Source organism: Bubalus bubalis, chromosome 3, assembly GCF_019923935.1.
Source record: "Bubalus bubalis isolate 160015118507 breed Murrah chromosome 3, NDDB_SH_1, whole genome shotgun sequence".
In the NCBI taxonomy this organism is placed as follows: Eukaryota; Metazoa; Chordata; class Mammalia; order Artiodactyla; family Bovidae; genus Bubalus; species Bubalus bubalis.
In genome coordinates, this window is record NC_059159.1 from 43,687,825 (window position 1) to 43,708,413 (window position 20,589).

Genomic DNA, 20,589 nt, shown 5'->3' on the forward strand with positions numbered 1-20,589 from the left:
GACGCCTCGGTGTGGTAAACCAACCACACTGAGAAGGCCCAGGCCTGTCACCTCTTCCCCAACCTCCCGTCACGCTCTCCCTCTCCTTCCTCAGCCTGCAGAGAAGAACCTCCAAGCTTAAATCCAGACAAACGACGTGCTTTGCCAGACCGCAGAGATGGCCTGTCCCTGGCAGTTTCTGTTCAAAATCAAATCCCAAAAGGTGGACTTGGCTACGGAACTGGACATCAACAACAACGTGGGAAAAGGCCACCAGCCCCCGGCCAGGTAAGCTCTCCCCTGCTGCCTGCCGCCTCCTGCTGGGCGCCTCTGGGTTTCCATCTTGGAATTTCTCTCTGCTCCTGGCTTCTCCCTGGAGGTCTGCTCTCACCAGAGGCTTCTCTGATGTCTCTGTCGGGGTTTGATGTGGCCACTGTTGCACCTGACATTATGTGAAGGAGGAAGGGCCATGGCACGGTCCTGGAGGGAGCGTGTGATATGCAATACCTGACTTGAGAATGGGGGCGGGGGCAGTAGAGGCCAGCGGTTAGAACCAGGCAGCATCGTGGCCAACATCCCTTCTGAATTGCCAGTGCGCATGCCTCACTGGTGATTAGCTATCTTGACTACAACCTGGGGAAGGTTACCAGGATGTTCCCAGGTGGCTCTCATGGTAAAGAACCAGCCTGCCAATGCTGGAGACATAAGAGATGCAGGTTTGGTCCCTGGGTCAAGACAATCCCCTGAAGGAGGGCATGGCAACCCACTCTAGTATTCTTGGCTGGAGAATTCCATGGACAGAGGGGCATGGCGGGCTACAGTCCATGGGGTCACAAACAGCTGAACATGGACATGTTAGATAAACTATATCCAAACCCTGTGCTGGGCCTCACTCACTGGCTCTGAGATATCTCTCACCAGCTGTGTGACTTGGGGCAGGTGAACTTCTCTGAGCCTCAGATGTTCTCATCTGCGGTCCAGGGAACCAATGCGACCCATTTTGTAGCATTTTGAGGATGAAATGGGAGTGGGAAAGTGAAAGTGTAAGTCGCTCAGTCGTGTCTGACTCTTTGCAACCCCATGGACTGTACAGCCCATCAGGGAAGCCCCATGAGAGTGGGCATGTAGATCTATCAGCAGCGTGCCCATAAAGAGCAGGCGCTCAATAAACGCAAGCGTTTATTATAACTTACCGAGCACTCACTTTGGGCCAGGGCCGTCTAGGGCCCATCACAGGGGTTGCCACTCAACTGCTGTCCTCCAGGGCTCTGTGAGCTCTGTGAAGTACAACTTATTGTCTCATTTTACAGTTAAGGCAACAGAAACTTTCCATACGCATGGTGTGACTTCCTTCAAAGTCCCTTGCACCTTGTACAAGAAGCAAGCCAGAGATAGAACAAGAGAGAATTAGAGTGCCAGCCTGCCAATCAGTGGAAAGGCTTCCAAAGCTAGGAGAACTCATGGCCTCGCACTCCACATTGAGGCTTACTCCCTCGGAAAGACAAGTCCACCTGTGATAACACCACAATCCGAGTCAAACCAAAGCCCCAGGCTTCACAGGGCTCCCGGGGAGCCTTCCTCCTGGACCTCAGTGGGCAGGACGCCCCCTGCAGGCAGGCAGTAGGGCAACCCAGAAAAGCAGCACCAGTTAGAGCCTGGGCTTGCATATAAGTAGGTGTGTGTGTTCGTTGCTCAGTTGTGTCCGACTCTTTGCAGCTCCATGGACTGGAGCCTGCCAGGCTCCTCTGGCCATGGAATTCTCCAGGCAAGAATACTGGAGTGGGTTGCCATTTCCTTCTCCAGATAAGCAGGTGGCTTTACTACTTAGTGGCAACCTTAAGCCTGTGGCCTTTGGCAAGTCCCCTGGCCTTAAGCCTCAACTGCCTCATCTGTAAGAAGGGGTAGGAATGCCTGTGTCCCAGGGTTGTGGTAGGAGGTTATGTGAGTTTTCACATGTAAACAACTGAGCTGCATGCCTGGCAGAGTCCGTGCTTCATAAACAGCATCTCTCTCAGCTGAAAGCATTGTAATTGCTGTAGTCAGTAGGACAAAGTTGAGCAACATCAAACAAAGTCCCCTCTAGCCACCGCACAGGAGTGGGAAGCTCAGTGTGGACGTGGAAGGGTGGATAGACTGGGAGGAGGTGAAGAGACATAGTAAAGACATTCCAGGAAGGGGGCAGGGTGGCCAAAGACTCTGAGACACAAGCCAGCGTGACTGTGTTGGAGCCCAGGGTGGGGGTGGGGGTGGGCTGGGATAGGAGAGGCCATGCCGGAGCTTGGGAGCTTGAATGTAGAGCAGGGGGGTTGGATTTTTCTCTGCTTGGAAACGGGAGCCATTGTGGATTCTTGAGCAAGATCGTCCAGATAGAGAGTGTGGGTTTAACTGGAGGAGAGAATGCTGGAGACCAGGCGGTCTGGGCTGTGGTGGCCAACGTGGCCAGGAGGCCCAGGATGGGAATGCAGGGTTGGGTTGCCTCTAGATGTCTTCCTGGCCCTCCAGACTCAGATGCTGCAGTCTGAGAGCAGTTCCATCCTCCTTCTGGGGTCTGTGAACCCCAGGGGTCTGCCTTGATTCTTCTTGTCATTTCTGCCTTTCTTCACGTCTTGATTGCAGCCCTGGCCTCTTGACCTCCCCTAACTGCAGCCCCCACATGGGCTCTGACCTCTCTCACTCCAACTTGCCTTCTAGCAAGCCACACTCTGGCTCTAGAGTCTTTAGTGGCTCCTTATTGCCGGTCGCCACATGGAGGCTTGACTGCTGGGTCCTGGCTGATCACCCTCCCAGACCACGGGTCCATCCCACCTGCTCAGCCAGGCCTTCCTCACTTTCCTGTACATGGCACATTCCTCCCTTGATCCATGCAGACCCAATCCATCCCCTAATCTTTGAGATCATCTCGAATCCCCCTCCTCCCCTAATCCTTACAGTGTGGCCTACAGGCTGTGGCCTTGAATTTCAGGCCCTCTAATAGCATTGACTTGTGTTTTGGGACCATTCAGGAGACCTGAGCTGTAGGTTGACCTGAGGCAAACCAGCTGACTTATCGCATCTTTTAAAGCTGGGCTGGGCTGGACAGAAGTACTCAAATCAGATATTAGAGATGATTGGGAGAAAACACCACACATTAATTCATATAACTCTCCCAACAATCGAGGAGGAAGGAATTTTTGTTGTCCTCACATTGCATCAATGAGGACACTGAAGGCTAGAAAGTTTACGTACTTGTTGAGATCTTGTCTAGATCTTTAGGTACTTGTCATTAGCAAACGACAGAGGCAGGAGGTGAACCCAGGCAGGTTGGCTGATGACCACTACACCGGCTGCCCTGCTCTGGGTTCTGGGCATCCATCCATTAATGCCAATTTGCTGAGGGCTACTCCCCTCACACCTTGCTGGGGAGTCACAGGGCTGTCGGTGAAGCTCTTCTGTTTATCAATTAAGTAAATAATATATTGATATATATTAAGTAAATAATATATTGCATAGCATGTCTGTGTCCGACTCTTTGTGACCCCGCGGACTGTAGCCCACCAGATTCCTCTGTCCATGGAATTTTCCTGGCAAGAATACTGGAGTGGGTTGTCATTTTCTTCTCCAGGGGATCTTCCTGACCCAGGGATCCAACCCACATCTGTTGAGTCTCCTGCATTGGCGGGCGGATTCTTTACCACTAGCACTACCCGGGAAGCCCATTCATTGCATACACAGCAGCTAAACAGAACAGATACTGTTTAGAAAGTCCTTATTACTGTGTTGTCTTCTCTGATGGCTCAGACAGTAAATAATCTGCCCACAATGAGGGAGCGCTGGGTTCAATCACTGGGTCAGGAAGATCCCCTGGAGAAGGGAATGGCAACCCACTCCAGTATTCTTGCTTGGAGAATCCCACAGATTCCCACAGTTGGACAGAGGAACTTGGTGGGCTACAGTCCATGGGCTCACAAAGAGTTGGACATGACTGAGTGATTAACACTATTACTGTGACAGTAATGAGGTAGGAGTTATTATTAGCCTTATATTACAAGGTTGAGTGACTTCCTTGGACAACATCTGGAAAGGGGAAGAGCTGAGGTTTGAACCAAGTCCAAACTCCTAACTTGGACACTATACGGGCTCTCCCCGATGGCCTGGTGGGTGCTGGGCTGAGAAAGGCACAGAGGAAAGAGACCCAGTTCCCACTGCTGGGGAGAGGATGGGGGAAAGGATGTCTTTCTCACTGGTTTGGGGAAGAATACACACAAACTGGAACGTTAAAGAGTGTTATAAATTAGGGTGGGGTGGACAGAGAGGTAGACAGGGGGTTACAGGAGAACTGGGGGATGCTGGGATCCATTCTGGGAATACTGTAGGGGGCCTGGCCTGGCTGGAGTGTGTGTGGGGGTGGGGTAGGGGATGGGAATGGGGAGAGGGCTTTAGAGAGGAGGCAGGCCCAGCTGGACTTCACCTACCGGTAGGGTGGGGGTGGGGAGAATGTTACTGGAAAAGGAAGCTGCAGTACAAAGGGGATTTTATCCTGAAAGCAGTGGGAGCCAATTAATGTGTTTTGATTTGGAAAAGTAATTTTAAAATCCATTCAGGTGTAATAAGACCCAGGACTTTGTATGTGAGTAATGGTTCTATATTTTATGAAAACAAATGATTAGGAAGTGAACATGGGGCGTTTGTGGGCCTGTGTTTTAGAGACAAAGGCAAATGTTGAGAACATCTAGGTGAAGTTGAATGGGATCTGGGACAAAATCAAGGTGGGTTGCAGTAGGCTCAGAATAAATATGTATCCTCTTTCCACGTTAATTTGGGTTTTGGATTAAACACACTGGAGGACGCATAGGAAGGCTCCCCATACTCTGGGGTCGAAGGCTGCTGCCCTGCCTCTGTCTGGACCCTAGGAATTATCCGGCTCCCGGTATAAGGAGCTACACACAGAGGGAGCAAGGTCCGTGGCCCCGTTGCGCCTTCCAGGTAATAAGGACCAGGAGCTTGGAAGGGACCTGAGGAAGCCCCTGGCCAGCCACGCTGACTCCCACTAAAGCTCCAGGTCTGCACTTCTTTAAGGCTTCTTTCCTGGAATCGAAATGAACATGCAGGAAAGAAATAGTACTTCCTGGGCTAGCCCCGGAAGGTGGGAGAACTTCAGCTGTGGCCCTGGGGCTCCTGTGAGGCCTTGGGCAAGCTCCTTCACTTTTCATGGCCCTGAGCTTCCTATCAAGTGAGGATAACAATACAGAATTGCCTTCTTGAGTGGAGTTAGTAAGGGGAAGATGAAATAACGGACAGGAAAGTTTGCTTTGTAAACTATGACGCACCGTACAATGAGAGTTATTATTATGGTCATTAATGTTCCTTCATGGGGAATAACAAACCCAAGGCCGGAGTCTCAGCCCAGAGACAGTCCAGTGGCATCCATAAGGCACACCTTCCCGAGGACGCCCGCTGGAGCGGAGGCGCAGGGCGAGGGGCGACTGGCCCGGACCAGGCAGCCGCAGGCCGAGCGGACACTCTGGCCCGGATCCAGGCTCGGGATGAAACCGAGTCTCTCGCTCCGCCCCGGGGCGGGGGCTGCGGGATCCGGCGGTGATAAAGGGGCCAGCGCGGCGGGGCGCGGGGCGCCCTCCCAGCTGCGCCCACCGCCGGGCCATGCGCGAGGGGCTGGGCGCCGCGTGCGAGGCCGCCCGGCCCCGGCTCTGCCGGCTCCTCCGCAGGATCCTACGTCCGCAGCCCGCCTGCCGCCTCCGCCGAGCCAGGTACTGCGCGGGCCGGGGTCCACCCTGGGAGGGAGGCTAACTCTGGTGCGCACTGAGCCTCTCTGAGCCTCGGCTTTCCGGGGAAAACAGGAGGGTTGGGATATTCGCTCTGTAGCATTCTGATGGGGATTTACTTAAAAGTTTTTCCTGGTGTAGAACGCATCAGATCAGATCAGTCGCTCAGTCGTGTCCGACTCTTTGTGACCCCATGAATCGCAGCACGCCAGGCCTCCCTGTCCATCACCAACTCCCGGAGTTCACTGAGACTCACGTCCATCGAGTCAGTGATGCCATCCGGGGTTGCAACTCAGTAGCCACCAAAAACCCAGAGAAACCCCACATGCACCCCTGAGAGGTGTCTGCAGGCTGTGTGGGTGTTTCAGCACTTGGGAGCTTTCTAGATTTCAACACTGGGGCTGCAACACCCGTTAGGATAGATAGGGTTAGAGAGCAAGGAGGTTCTTGTTTTACAAGTAAGATCCATTTCCCAGAACGCCTCCTGGCCCCCCACCGCCCGTATATAGAGAAGGGGACCTGTGGCGAAGTTGGGACCACAAGGGAATCAGCTCCAGAAGGAGCCACCGACTGCAGCTCAGACCTCAGCACCCTGTCGCTCGAGCACCTGTGGACAGAGCTGGGTCTGAACAAGAGCTGCACTTCAGCTTTCCTTTTGATGCCAGATCCTTAGGGTCCTCTGTTCCCGTGAAGGATCAAGCGGGACCCAGCACAGCTGTGGATTTAGCCAAATTGCAGTGTCTGGGTGGGCACTGCAATAATTTGGCAATAAGTATCCAGAACCAAAGAGTCAGACACAGCCTAGCGACTGAGAACGCCTGCATTCCAGAACCTTGATATGTTCACCCTCTGGGTGAACCCTTATCTTCCAGCAACTAACCCAAAGAAATCCGCTTACTAGGGGAGAAAGGAGACTGTGCATAGCTTCGTATATTCATGCTTCAGGTTAAAAAGAAATTTCCCAATTACGGAAGGAATTCAGAGTCACTGAAGAAAGTTGGAAAAACAGACGCGGATAAAGAAAAATTCAAATCATCTGTGATCTTATCAGTGCTAATCACTGTTACTAGCATTCTCCCCCACCACCCCCAGGTGTTTTTCTATGCCTTTGTACACATACACACTCACACGCACACAGAGCCAGCATCAGGTCACATATAGCGTTTGAGGCATTATATATAATAGTGAAGAAATCGGATGCTTCCTAAAATCCAGCCATAGACGCTGGGGTCAGACTCACTATAGTCCATTGGTAGAGAGGATTTTTAGGTAACTTTTTACTGTGTGTGTGAGTGTGTGTTAGTTGCTCAGTCATGTCCGACTCTTTGCAACCCCACGGACTGTAGCCCGCCAGGCTCCTTTGTCCATGGGATTCTCTAGACAAGAATACTAGAGTGGATAGCTGTGCCCTTCTCCAGAGGATCTTCCCAACCCAGAAATTGAACCTGGGTGTCCTGCATTGCTGGTGGATTCTTTACCATCTGAGTCACCAGGGAAATCCCAACATTTTAAATTGGAGGCAATACTTTTGCTAAGTGAACAAGGTCATTGTTTCTCAATCTAAAAGTTACTATAGACCAGTAAGTGTTGCAGATTCTCCAGTTCTGTCAGTTCAGTTCAGCCACTCAGTTGTGTCTGACTCTTCACAACCCCATGGACTGCAGCACGCCAGACTTCCCTGTCCATCACCAACTCACAGAGCTTGCTCAAACTCATGTTTGTTGAGTCAGTGATGACATACAACCAGGCAGAAGTAAAGGAGAGGAAACAAGAATAAAATGGTGGAATGGGGCGGGGGGTGATGGTAAAAGCTTGAGAAGAGCAGTAAGGCATTGCCTCCCTGAGGACCCCAGCCTCAAAACATCTTCCCGTGTAAGCAGCCCCATGATGACAACTCAGTCATGGCTTACCTGTTCTGAGTGTCCAGATTACCCTGTATTGGCTTTTTTTCTGGTGGGGCACACCAGACCAGACCAGTGGGGTGACGATAGCCAGTCACAGGGAGGGCGTGGTATAGGCCCACTGAATCACTTGAATCAGAATGAAGATGCTTTCTGATACATACTCATTTTCTCTTAAAGGGACACTGTCTCTTTATAGTTATAAATCATGCCATGCAACCATATAGTATATGTAGTTAATTACATAATGCTAATGTAAATGGTTGTCCCTGGTGGCTCAGAGGGTAAAGAATCTGCCTGCAATGTGGGAGACCTGGATTTGATCCCTGGGTCAGGAAGATCTCCTGGAGGAGGGCATGGCAGCCCACTCTAGTATTCTTGCCTGGAGAATCCCCACGGACAGAGGAGCCTGGTGGGCTACAGTCCATGGGATTGCAAAGAGTCCAACGCAACTGAGTGACTGAGCACAGCACAGCACGATGTAAATGGTCATTACTTTTTCTAATAACAAAGCGGCACACGCTCATTTGTCATTTTCCGACATCACAAACATGTATAAGGTGGAAAATGAGCGACCTTTATAGTACTCGCTAATCACCTTTCCCCTGGGATGTGTGCACACCCTAGAAAATACTGTAGGGAACGCGGGACACAATAAGCTTTCTTACTGAGATGCCCCAGGAGGAGGCATGTGTGGGGTGTGACTATTAGAGAGGTGCTCACACCATCTGTTCTCTGTAGTATATGTAGGGAGAGCAATCCTAAAATCCCAAACCGGAACCAATGGTTTCTGAATGATTTCAGATTCTTAGGGCTTTTTCTTCTTCAAACGATAGGCTAAATTCTTCTTCTTTTTTAAAATATTTATTTGGCTTCGCTGGGTCTTAGTTTCGACATGTGGGATCTAGTTCCCTGACCAGGGGATTGAACTCCAGGGCCCCTGCATTGGAAGCTCAGAGTCCCAGCCACTGGACCACCAGGGAAGTCCCAAGTTAAATTCTTTTAAATCTGTTGTTTCCAAGCAAATATAACAAATATATTTTGAAAGTATCCTTATCTTCCAGAAATACTGAGATGTTTATGGATGGCATGATGTCTCAGACTTGCTTTAAAATGAGAGCGAGGGCTGGGAGAGTAATGTTGAAACAGAATTGGCCATGGGTTGATACTTGTTGAATTGGGCTGAATCTGGGTGACAGGCTTACAGGGGGTTATTACACTCTTCTCTCTAATTGTGTCTGTTTAACATTTTCCATAATAAAATTTTAGAATAAATAAATAAACCAGGATGAACCAAGTGCTATAAAGAAAAAAAGCTTAAGTCCCAAAGAGGGAGTGGGTGGGGTGGCGGGCAATGCTGCTGGCCTGGGAGGGCAGGGTTGAAGGAGCTGTCCTCTGCCAGCTCCGCTCTGTATCATCTTTGTACCTGCCTTCTGAGGGAGTCATCTTCACAGAGCTTCTGTGGGTCACCCTTTGGCCTGTTAGCTCTGGCTCAGCTCCCCTCTGGACTCTTTGGCTTTGTTGGGGAGGGCAGGTGAGGGGAGAAGAGGAAGCAGGGCGGTGATGGTGCAGAGGCTGCCTCCTCTACCACGTTGGCCGGAAACCATGATGTCCACTCTCACCCTCTAGACCTCACTCCCCTCTTCATCAAATGAGGGCGGGCTGAGGCGACCCTGAGTCCCCTCTCTGCCCTCGGACGCTCCATCTCATGAGAGCTGTTTCCTCTTGCAGTCCAGTGACACAGGATGACCCCAAACGTCACAGCCCGGGCAAGCACGGGAATGAGTCTCCCCAGCCCCTAACGGGGACAGTAAAGGTCAGTGAGTTACTCGTGTGTGGGAAGCCCCTTCCTCCCTTGCCCAGACAGATGTGGTGGGCAGCCTGGTGGACGCTGGGGACTGGGCAGTGAGTAGAGACCCAGGGACACAGATGGGGGCGAGGAAGAGCTTTGGGAGAGAGGGGGTGAACCATGGTGATCAGGAGTGGTGGACCCCCAGGGGGGTGGGCATGTGGGTGACTTGCCTGTGTGGGCAGGCAGACCTGGGAGCAGACCACTCGTGGAGTCAGAGTGAGACCCTCAGAAGTGATCCCAGACTTGGCAGCTGAGCCTCCAGCCCCAGCCCCAGCCTCTGGTCCACCGGTTCTGTCCTGCCTGCATGCTTTGGCCCTTAGTGTTCCACAGAGGTGGGCAGAGGACTGGTTTGCATATTCTTCAGTGCCTCCCTGAAGGCCATGATCCCTTCTTCCTTGTCCCGTTTCTATTCTTAGGATTAGCGGCTGTGATGGTAATCTGTGTTGTGTAGACCCCTTAATCCCTCCTGTTGCAATTCCCCTGAGAGAGCATTTGGCAGACTCTTGGATGAGGACAGGAGCCTGGCCAGTGGCCCAGGCACCTGGAGCTCCCAGCAGACTCTGGCCCAGGTGGCCTGGCTACCGGAAAGGGAGGAGGGCCGTGGGCTGACACCTCGACCCGTGTACCGCCCTCAGCTCCCCGCCCAACTGAGGCCCAAGCAGGGCCTCGGGGCTGGGAGAGACCCCGGCGGTCCTGGGTTGGAAGCACTTGGAAACCCCTGTTTTTTTTTTTCCCTTCCTCTTAGACATCTCCAGAATCCCTGAGCAAGCTGGACGCACCCCCGTCAGCCTGTCCACGGCATGTGAGGATCAAAAACTGGGGCAGCGGAGTGACTTTCCAAGACACGCTTCACCAGAAGGCCAAAGGGGTGAGCAGTCTGAGGAACTACTTTTCTTTTTTTTTTTTTTTTTTGGCTTCCTTGGGTCTTAGTTGAGGTATGTGAGACCTTTGTTATGTCATGCAGTCTCCAGTGTGGGCTCAGTAGTTGTGGCATGCAGGCTTAGCTGCCCTCTGACGTGGGATCTTAGTTCCCTGAACAGGGATTGAAGCTGCGTCCCCTGCATTGCAAGGCAGATTCTTAACCACTAGACTACCAGGGAAGTCCCTTGAGAACCACTTTTGTCCCAAACTGGCAAAGCCATCAAGGCTGTTAATGAATCAAACAGATGTCCCCTTCAGCAAACCAGACAGACATCTGCTTGGTCAAAGGGTACTGGGAACAGAGACTCTTGTTTCTCATGAAACAGTAGGACTAAATGATGCTAACTCTCTGTTAGCTCCACACCACCCTCCCATCCACCATCCCTCCTCCTACCCCAGGGATGATGGATAATCCAGAAGGTGAGATAAAGAATTATAGGAACACATGAATTCTTTCTCAGAGAGACAGATTTAATCATTATATCAGGGAGAATCTTCTAACAGAATTGCCCAAAGCTGGACTGAACGACATCATAAGGTAGTGAGCTCCCTGTCATGAAAAGGATTCAAGTGCTATTGGATAGGGAGATTGGAGAGGGGTTCCAAGCATCCAGTGAGTAGTTGGACTAAGTGCCCTTTAAGGCTTCTTAACTTCTAGGTTTCTTATTCTAAGTTTATATGCATTCTGTGATTGTAAAGTAGGAAAGGATTGAAAATTTCAAGGCCATGAAAGCAGAATCATTTCCCACGCCTTCCAGGAATGACCGCTGTTCACCTATGGGTGTGCTTTCTTTCAGTATTTTTTCTGTGCCATCCCCTACTTCGGGATTTGCACCTTCTCAGTTCATTTTGGCTGAAAAGCAATAGTTTGTCCCCAGGAGTCATAAATGAGAAGATAGTCGAGATGTTCCCAGCATTCGAACTGTTGACTTTGCTCTGGGTCTGGGGCTGGCTGGGGACTTTCCTGATGGCTCAGGTGTAAAAGAATCTGCCTGCCAATGCAAGAGACCCAGGAACCTCGGGTTCGATCCCTGGCTCAGAAGACCCTCCTGGAGAAGGAGATGGCAACCCACTCCAGTATTGTTGCCTGGAAAATCCCATGGACAGAGGATCCTGGAGGGTTCCAGTCTTTGGGGCTGCAAAAGAGTCGGACACAACTGAGCGACTAAAGAACAATGTCTAGGGCTGGCTGGGGGGCGGCCCAGCCCACAGTCCATGGTGTTCAGCCAGTCAGAGGAGAGGAGATATGGATCGGGGAAAAGCCTGGTCGACCCCAAGGAGGAGGTGCCACAGAGGTAGAGAAGGGTGGTGGGGAGCTGGAACAGCCAGAGTGGAAGGAGGTGGCCAGGAGAGCTGGCCCTGGAAGAGGATGGCCATCAGTGCCTGTGCTGAGGAACCAAGCAATCAGCCTCACCACCTCTTCTTTCTTTCCAGGATCTCTCTTGCAAGTCCAAGTCTTGCCTGGCATCCATCATGAACCCCAAAAGTTTGACCATAGGACCCCGGGACAAGCCAACCCCCCCAGACGAGCTTCTACCTCAAGCTATCGAATTTGTCAACCAGTATTACGGCTCCTTCAAAGAGTAAGGCTCGCTTCCTTCAGCATCACTCCCTCTCCCCTGAGCTCTCTAGTCTCCTGCCATCTCCCTCTGACCCCAAACCTCTTTCCTTTCCAGATTTGCAGTGAATCCAAGGCTAAGACACAGCTTTTCGGGGAAAAGACCTTGGATAGGTTCTCAAAACCATTAGAGAAAGGAGCATGGCCGTAGTGGTTGAAAATGTGGGTTGGGTGTCTAAACGTTTGAGTTTGGATTCTGCTCAACCAGTAGCTGGTTCTGTATTTTTGGGAAATCTATTTCCCAAATAGATCCTCTCTGCATCTCCACTTCCTCACAAGTCCAAAGCAGGGTCATGATAAAACTGTTCCTATGATTGTTTCAAGGATTAAATATGTTTGAAGCAGCATCCTGGCGCAAAGCGATGAGTCGATATGCAAAACCTTTTATTATAAGATGTTTGAGATAGAAGAGACCTCGGAGACTACTGAGCCAAGCCCTCCACCTCCAGGTGTGAGCCAGGAAGCCCAGTAGCAGCTAGAGTTCAGTCCCAGCTGGAATTCAGGCTGCTTGACTTGGAGAGAGCTCTTTGCACTGTTTTCTGTGGGGATCTGTATCTCTGAGTTGCGTAAAATATATGGCTCTTAATTTAAGTCCATTAATATCTTTAAATTAAAAACGTGCAAAGGGATTGTAAGATAGAAAGGCCGAGGGAATGCATTTGCTGTTTTATGGGCTGGGAGAGGAGTGTAGTTTTTACGATGCAGCCCCACAGGGCACTTTACTGTAGGAAGCGAGCCACAGAAGTGCCTTGGGACCCAGTGTGGCAGAAAGATTGGCTCCTGGTGATGCCACACCCCCTTGGCTCTGACCTGCATTGTGTGAGCTGGAAGGGACCTTGAGTCTATGAAAGAGGTCCTTATCTTCTGGGGCCAGTGATCCTCCAGCCTGGTTGCACAGTAGTTGCTGTTAAGGACCTTGTAAAATACTGATGCCAGGGTCCCCTGGGCAAGGGCATCAGCTTCTCAGGAAGTGGGGAGGGGGCGGACATCCTTGCTCTCTAAAAGCTCCGGAGGCAATTCTAAGTAGACTGAGAACTCCGTCAGGGGTTTGCTACTGCCTGTGTTGTGTAAATAGAACCTCTGCAGAAATGCTCTGTCACTGGGAGGTCCAAGGTCCTTAGGTTTTCCGCTCGGCTGTTGACTAAGAAGACTTTCAGGGTCCAGGAATTTTCTTTTAAGATTTATTTATTTTATTTTTGGCTGTGCTGGATCTTTGTTGCTGCACATGGGCTTTTTCTAGTTGAGGTGAATGGGGGCTACTCTTCATTGGGGTGCGTGGGCTTCTCACTTTTGTGGCGCACAGGCTCCAGGCGCTCAGACTTCAGTAGTTGTGGCGTGTGGGCTCAGTAGTTGTGGCGTGTGGGCTCAGTAGTTGTGGCGTGTGGGCTCAGTAGTTGTGGCGTGTGGGCTCAGTAGTTGTGGCGTGTGGGCTCAGTAGATGTGGCACACAAGCTTAGTTGCCCTGCAGCATGTGGGATCTTTCCAGACCAGGGCAGGAACCCATGTCCCCCACATTGGCAGGTGGATTCTTAACCGCTAGACCACCAGGGAAGCCCCCAGGAATTTTCTCAATGGGCTTCACTGGGCCAGTGTTTTGATGTGCTAGGTATATTCTGGACTCTGCCTTGTACGTAAGGCTCACCACAGCTCTATGGGACTGGTACTGTTATTATCCTACCTGCTCTACAGACAAGAAAGCCAGAGCCCATGGAGATGTAACTTGTTCGAAGTCACACGTTCTGAAGTCCCAGAGCTGGAATTTGAACTCAGGCATTTTAAACCAGAGCCCTTGCTTTAAAACTCAATGATCTAGCATCCAGCTCTTTGATTTTGAAGGCTCTGACTTCATGCTGGACCTAAGGGATTCCTGCTGGTGTTTGGAAGGCAGTTGAGGGGTGGTTAGCTGGGGAAGCTACAGGGCTGCTGATGATAGCTATTCAAATCCATTTGCTTTTCACAGAGGGAAGAAGTTTTCACAGTCACAAGTCCGTGCCTTGGTTTCCCCCAAGAGGTCTCGGGGGTGTGAGTGACAGATGGCAGCCCATTCCCACACCTGGGCCAGTTCAGTCTTTCGTAGGTGAAGGATTATATAGTCAGAAATGATAACTTTCTGAATGTTCTGTCCAAAGCCAGTTTACAGATGCCAAAAGCCACTCCCTTTTTTTCAGAACTAATAGGCGTCATCCTCAGAAATGTGACTATTTGAAAACAAAGGTATAATGTAAAACTCTAAAGGAATTGAGTGAAAACGTAATCTTTTCTTAAAAAGTCACATATTAACACTGCCAAGTGTGTTGGCAGCATCGATGTTCTGGTAGGTGCTGCTGTTTTCATGCTTGGATGCAGAATGAAAAACATTGCTAGAAGCTTTGTTTGCGGGTTGTGGGGGGAGGGCTGCCATTGGTGGGGCAGCCTCAACCTCGCCCAGCAGGTCCTTATGCGAAGAGTGTCCTTGAAGATAAATAGCGCTGAGTGTTTAGTCTTTGAGCTTTTTTCTTTAATCAAGGAAGAGTTGTCGAGACACTCTTCATCCAGTGAAAAGGCCATTTTGTCCTGAGCTGTCCACTCTCCTTAATCAAGAGTTCATTCCTTAAATAGTTTTGTTTGTGGCACTTTCAGATGTCTTTGATGCTGATTGGAAATCTCAAGGCTGCTCTGTGTGCATGTGATTCAAAACCTTCCTGGCTGTGGGATGTTTTTACAAGCCTGGGAGGGGAGGGCAGAAGCCAGCTTGGAAATCTCACACGGGAGAGCTGGCCAAGTGGCACCGGGTTTGAGAAAGCTTGCTGTGGGGACCCTGCGATGCTGGATGACACTGTGGAGGACACCTCCTTGAACCGCCCTGGGGCCCTGACGGCTGAGTCCTGAGAGCCGATCCCTGTCCAGACCTGACGAGCAAAATGTGGGCAGACCCTCCACATCTCTGGGCTTGCGGTCCACCCCCTAGGGTGGAAGGTAGAAGGTTAAGAGCCTGGGCTTGGCATTGGGGCAACCCGAGTCTGAATCTTGGGCTTGCTTTTTGTCACACTTCTGTTTCCAGGCCAGTACTTAACCTTCCAGATACATCAACTATAACAAGGACACAAAAACGCCTCTGTCACAGACTCAATGGGACCCTGACTATGGGTGGCGTTGCCCAGTACTTGGCTCATTAGTGACTGTTCAGTGCAGAGGAGCTGCTGGGGAGGAGCTGACGCATCTCTTAACCAAGAGAAAGTGGATTGGTGCTCCCCTGGCCAAGAGGCAGGATGTGGCTGCAGCCTGATGGATGCTGGTCTGGGTCTTGCAAGACCATTGAAAAACATTGCACTCCTCGCTGAGATGAGTATGACTAGAGAAAAGGTGCCTGGAAACAATAAGGGTGCCGGTGGGATCAGGACCAGCTATGTAACTTGCAAGACCCAGTGTAAAAATAAAAAGGTGGCTTCCTGTTCATGAATGATTAAGAATTCAAGACAATCAGAGCAGGGCATTAAGCCCAGCGGGGCCCTGCTGAGCTCGGTGCCCTGGACACATGCCCATGAAGCTGCCCTGGAGGGGACGGTTTCTCTGAGCGACATCTTGCCCTCCTGGTGTCCTCGTTCAGTTCCTGCTTCTGTGGATTGAATCAGTCTCCATTTAAAGCCATCTCATTGTTGATCTTCCTGATGTCTTCCTGTCCCGCAGGGCAAAAATAGAGGAACATCTGGCCAGGGTGGAAGCGGTAACAAAGGAGATAGAAACAACAGGAACCTACCAGCTGACGGGAGATGAGCTCATCTTTGCCACCAAGCAGGCCTGGCGCAATGCCCCCCGCTGCATCGGGAGGATCCAGTGGTCGAACCTGCAGGTCGATGCCCTTAGATGGAGGAGGGGGGAACGGGAGAGGAAGCTGGGGGGCGGGCAGGCGGGCCCTGAGCTGCCTGCAGGGTCTCTCTCCATCCCTGCACTTGAGATGAGGGCTCACAGACACCCCCCCAACCCCCCAGAGTCTAGACTCCAACCTCTGCACCAGGATTTCTAGCCCATCTTTCTCCCTTGTGTTAAATCTGAGACTAAATGCCAGCATGAAACCAAATGGCCTTGCTATTGTTATTGCTGTGGACCCAGTTCTTCACCTTGATTGAATTGTTGTCTTTTAGAAAACATTTTCTTTATCCTAGCCTCCTAGGTCATCTTTACATTTATTGCTGGGTAATTGAGGGCTTCCTGGGTGGCTCAGTGCTAAAGAATCCGCCTGCCAATGCAGGAGACGCAGGTTCGATCCCTGGGTAGGGAAGATCCCTTGGAGGAGGAAATGGCAACCCACTCCAGTATTCTTGCCTGGGAAATCCCATGGACAGAGGATCCCGGCAGGCTACAATCCATGGGGTCACAAAAGAGTCGGACGCAACTTAGCGACTAAACAACAACAACAGTAGTGAAAATACTTGGACAGAAAAACAGATGAGAAATGCCAACAGAACGGGCTCTGGCTGTAAAGAAATGTGCTGGAGGCCATGTGTGAAATGTTTAAAGCAACTAGGCTGTGGAAATCATGGTGCTTGAGAATCCAGTTTTCTTGAGGGTTAGGTTTAGATAGGGTCTTCCAAGTGGGCAGGGGGGCCTGGGCTCCCCTAGGAAAGCAGAAGAAGGAAGAAGGTGGCGGGGGGTTGGGGGGGCAGGTGCACGCCTCTGCAGGATGTTCAGGTGGTGGGGGTTTGGGCCGCTCCTTCAGTCCCTCCCGACTCAGCTTCTGATCAGCCCCGCCGAGGCCTCTGTCCTCCTGGTCCTTGACGGGCGTGGTCTGGGTGGGCTGTGCGCAGGTCTTTGATGCCCGGAGCTGTTCCACGGCCCAGGAAATGTTCGAACACATCTGCAGACACGTGCGTTATTCCACCAACAACGGCAACATCAGGTGCGTGGGCCTGTCCTAAGGCTACGGCTGGGGCCCCGCAGAGCCCCCCGAGGCTTAGCTGAGAGATGCAGGCGGGTTTAAGCTCCCGGAGAGGCCAGAGAGGAAGGAAGTAGAAAGACCTTGGCTTCATCAGAGAGTCTTCACAGTGAGCCCGCCTCCGTGAGCCTGGTGCCTCATCAGTGGCCCATTTCCTTGGTTTCTTTCTGACTTGAAACCATTTGGAGGAGACAGGGGGGATCTTTAAGAGGTAACTTCAGTCTTCAAGGTTAGGGTCCCCACTTTGTAGAGGGGATGAGAAGTTGGTTTTGCAGCTGATGGGTCCAGTGTGGTGTTTCCCTTGGAGGTGGGGGACTCGCTGCTCATCCGTACCCACCCCAAACCGTCTCCCTTACCATCTCCCTCCCCCAACCAAGGAGGTCAAGGCCAACTCATTTGGTCATTCATTTATTTTTCTGTTCGGCAAACACTCAGTGTCTGCCTGATGGGGACCTGACACAGGGCTAGGCTTGGGGGTGGGAAGTGAGCAGGACCCTAAGACGAGGCTCCAGCCGGCTGTGAACCTACATCTTGCACTAGACAAGCACCCAGCTAACTTGATGCCAAAAAGCGAAATACGGTCCATCTGCAGAAAGGGCTGGGACAGCCTGAAGGGTGGGAAGGGCTCCCTGGAGGGGTGGTGGTGGTCCCTGCGCTGGTCTGGAGGAAAGGGTAGGAGCGGTGGGGGGGAGAAGGAAGGAGCAGCTATGTCAGGAAGTGGACAGGCTACACAGAGGCTGGCGAGAGCTTGGCGTGTCTCAGGGCTGCAGGGGTTTGGTTCAGTTAGCTTGGCTGCAGAGCGCTGGGGAGTGGGAAGATGGGAGGGGAGGGGGATCTGTTAGCTGGGTGGTGGCTGGAAGCCCCCACCAAAGCCGGGTGGCAAACAGTACCATCCTCGTCTTGGGAAAGGTCGGCCATCACTGTGTTCCCCCAGCGGAGCGATGGGAAGCATGACTTCCGGGTCTGGAACGCCCAGCTCATCCGCTATGCCGGCTACCAGATGCCAGATGGCAGCATCAGAGGGGACCCCGCCAGCGTGGAGTTCACACAGGTACCAGACCCAGCTTTGGCGGGTGAGAGCGGAGCCCAGAGAGGCCCAGGGACCTGGGTCTCCAGGCTCACTGGGCCTGTCTTGCCCCCAGCTGTGCATCGACCTGGGCTGGAAGCCCAAGTACGGCCGCTTCGACGTGTTGCCTCTAGTCCTGCAGGCTGACGGCCGTGACCCAGAGCTCTTCGAAATTCCCCCTGACCTTGTACTCGAGGTGCCCATGGAACATCCCAGGTGAGCAAGCTGTGGGTGCTGGGAGTGTGAGTTCACATGCATGCCCCCTCCTTTCCAAAGAGAGATCGCAGTCCTCAGGACCCTCCCTGCTCCTCCCCCAAAGCCCAGCTAGCAGCAGCTTGATGCCCAGCAGGGCTGGCTTTCCCAGTCCACCACATCACCCTTGTACAGCATCTTTGTCAGGCCTCAGACTTATGAGAAGATGCTGAAGGGGACAGGAAAGCAATGGCTTGGGTAGACTGGGCCCTTGGAGCTTGGGAAGCGGTGACCCTGGGAAGGGAAGCCTTGAAAGGCCCTGAGATTCTCACACTGGACAGCCCAGGTCTCTTTGACCTTCCTGCCAACTCTCTTAGCCATTCATCTCCTCACTGTGGTGACGGGATAGGGTGACAGTATTTCAAGAGCTCATCGGATTCAGCCCCTGCTGTGGGGCTGAATTACAAAAATACCTCCATACATTGACACTATGTAGCAGGCGTTAGGCTGGGCTATTATTTTTATCCTCTGGATATACTGAACTTAGTCCTAGCTCAGGGCCTTTGCACTTGCTGTTCCCTCTGCCTGACAGGCCCTTTCTTCAGAATTTTGCAGAGTTCATTTCTTGTTAACGAGGTATTTCCATTACCTGTTCTGAGAAGCCTCTTCTGAACACCCAATCTAGAGTAGGAACCCTTACTCTTCATCTAACATATCACTTTGTGCTTTTTTTTAAAAAAATATATTGATTTATTTGCATGCATGGGGTCTTAGTTGTGGTATACAGACTCTGTGCGTGTGCTAAGTCGCTTCAGTCATGTCTGACTCTTTGTGACCCTATGGATGGGAGCCTGCCAGTCCATGGGATTCTCCAGGCAGGAATACTGGAGTGAGTTGCCATTTCCTCCTTCAGGGATCTTCCCAACTCAAGGACCAAACCCGCATCTCTTATGTCTCATGCATTGGCAGACAGGTTCTTTACATTAGCGTCACTTGGGAAGCACAGTGGACCCTCTCTGGTTGTGGCCCTTGGGCTTAGCAGCTCCTCAGCACATGAGATCATAGTTATCTTAGTTCCCCGACCAGGGATCCAACCTGAGTCCCTACATTGCAAGACAGATTCTTAACCAGTGGACCACAAGGGCAGTCCCATCACCTTGTCTTTATTTTCTTATTTATTTATTTGTTTACCTATTTATAGTCTGTAAGGTCTTTGAGAATCAGGGATCTTGTCTTTCTTGTTCAGCAATATATCCCCAACACCTAGAAAGATGTCTGGCTCATAGTAGTTACTCAACTATTAGTATTTCTGGAGTGAATAAATGTACAAGTAAAGGGTACTATTACCTTCACAGTAATCCCATGGTTTATCTCTACTTTGCTGGTGGGGATGCTGAGGCTCAGAGAGGCTGAATAATATCTGAAGGTCACACAGCTGGTAATCAGTCAGGCAGAACTTGAACCTAGGCTTTCTGACACTGGGATCCTTAATTGCTATGTTCTGTTGAGTCCTCAGCAATTAGCCCAGAGCCTGCCACTTACTTGATGCTTAATACGTTTGCTTGAATAATCTCATGAATGGATGCATAATTAGCCACATGTTATGTCCAATTCATCTCTCCAGGTGGGATGAACTTAGAGATGTGCACTTGAAAAGGAGTTTTCTTGGTTGACTTTCTTTCTGAAGCTTTTATTAGGGCGTGAGTGTGGGCCGAAATGAAGGCTCCATTGCCACCAGCCCTGCCTCCCTACCAGGTACGAGTGGTTCCGGGAGTTGGAGCTCAAGTGGTATGCCCTGCCAGCCGTGGCCAACATGCTGCTTGAGGTGGGCGGCCTCGAGTTCCCAGGGTGCCCCTTCAATGGGTGGTACATGGGCACAGAAGTTGGAGTCCGGGACTTCTGTGACGTCCAGCGATACAACATCCTGGAGGTAATGAGGACCATCCAGCTGGGCCAGCTGGAGTGTGGGCCTGAGGGTGGGGCCCCAGGGACCGACTCACCCCCATTTCTCTGCCTCTACAGGAAGTGGGCAGAAGGATGGGCCTGGAAACGCACAAGCTGGCCTCACTCTGGAAGGACCGGGCTGTTGTTGAGATCAACGTCGCTGTGCTCCACAGTTTCCAGGCACGTCTACTGTCTGTGGGTCTGAAGGCGCTCTGGTTAGGTTATCTGGTCCAGCCGCTCATGTCATTCTTGATTTTCCCCTTACAGCTTTACTCATTTATTCGTGCATCCAGGTGTTGAATACCCCTTTATGTCAGGTGCCGGGGGACACAGAGACAAGCCTCTCAGGTCTTCTAGTGTAAACTTAAATGCTTCTAGCAACAGGCAACTCCTTACCTCTCAAGACTGGTCAATCCTGGCATTTGAGTACTGAATCCTATCCTTT

General features: G+C 51.4%; 1 protein-coding gene and 1 long non-coding RNA gene across 4 annotated transcripts in view; one reads left to right on the top strand and one right to left on the bottom strand.

The window, feature by feature from the left end:
• Positions 1-8,184, bottom strand: part of LOC123332688 — a 28,554-nt gene extending 20,370 nt beyond the window's left edge. The window contains exon 1 of the long non-coding RNA XR_006549648.2: positions 7,649-8,184. This is a non-coding gene — a long non-coding RNA (uncharacterized LOC123332688). The remainder of the gene's footprint in view (positions 1-7,648) is intronic.
• NOS2 (nitric oxide synthase 2) overlaps positions 1-20,589 on the top strand; it is a 42,758-nt gene that overhangs the window by 1,615 nt on the left and 20,554 nt on the right. For 2 of the 3 annotated variants that reach the window (XM_025281014.3, XM_006046821.4), the window contains exons 2-11: positions 95-267; positions 9,371-9,455; positions 10,237-10,359; positions 11,847-11,995; positions 15,697-15,859; positions 16,815-16,906; positions 17,852-17,993; positions 18,085-18,224; positions 19,956-20,130; positions 20,223-20,324. In XM_025281014.3, coding sequence (XP_025136799.2) covers positions 158-267; positions 9,371-9,455; positions 10,237-10,359; positions 11,847-11,995; positions 15,697-15,859; positions 16,815-16,906; positions 17,852-17,993; positions 18,085-18,224; positions 19,956-20,130; positions 20,223-20,324 — 1,281 coding nt within the window. In that variant the 5' untranslated portion in view covers positions 95-157. Of the gene's footprint in view, positions 1-94; positions 268-5,512; positions 5,724-9,370; positions 9,456-10,236; positions 10,360-11,846; positions 11,996-15,696; positions 15,860-16,814; positions 16,907-17,851; positions 17,994-18,084; positions 18,225-19,955; positions 20,131-20,222; positions 20,325-20,589 lie in introns of those variants that run through there. The other variant, XM_006046822.4, reaches the window with a different exon arrangement.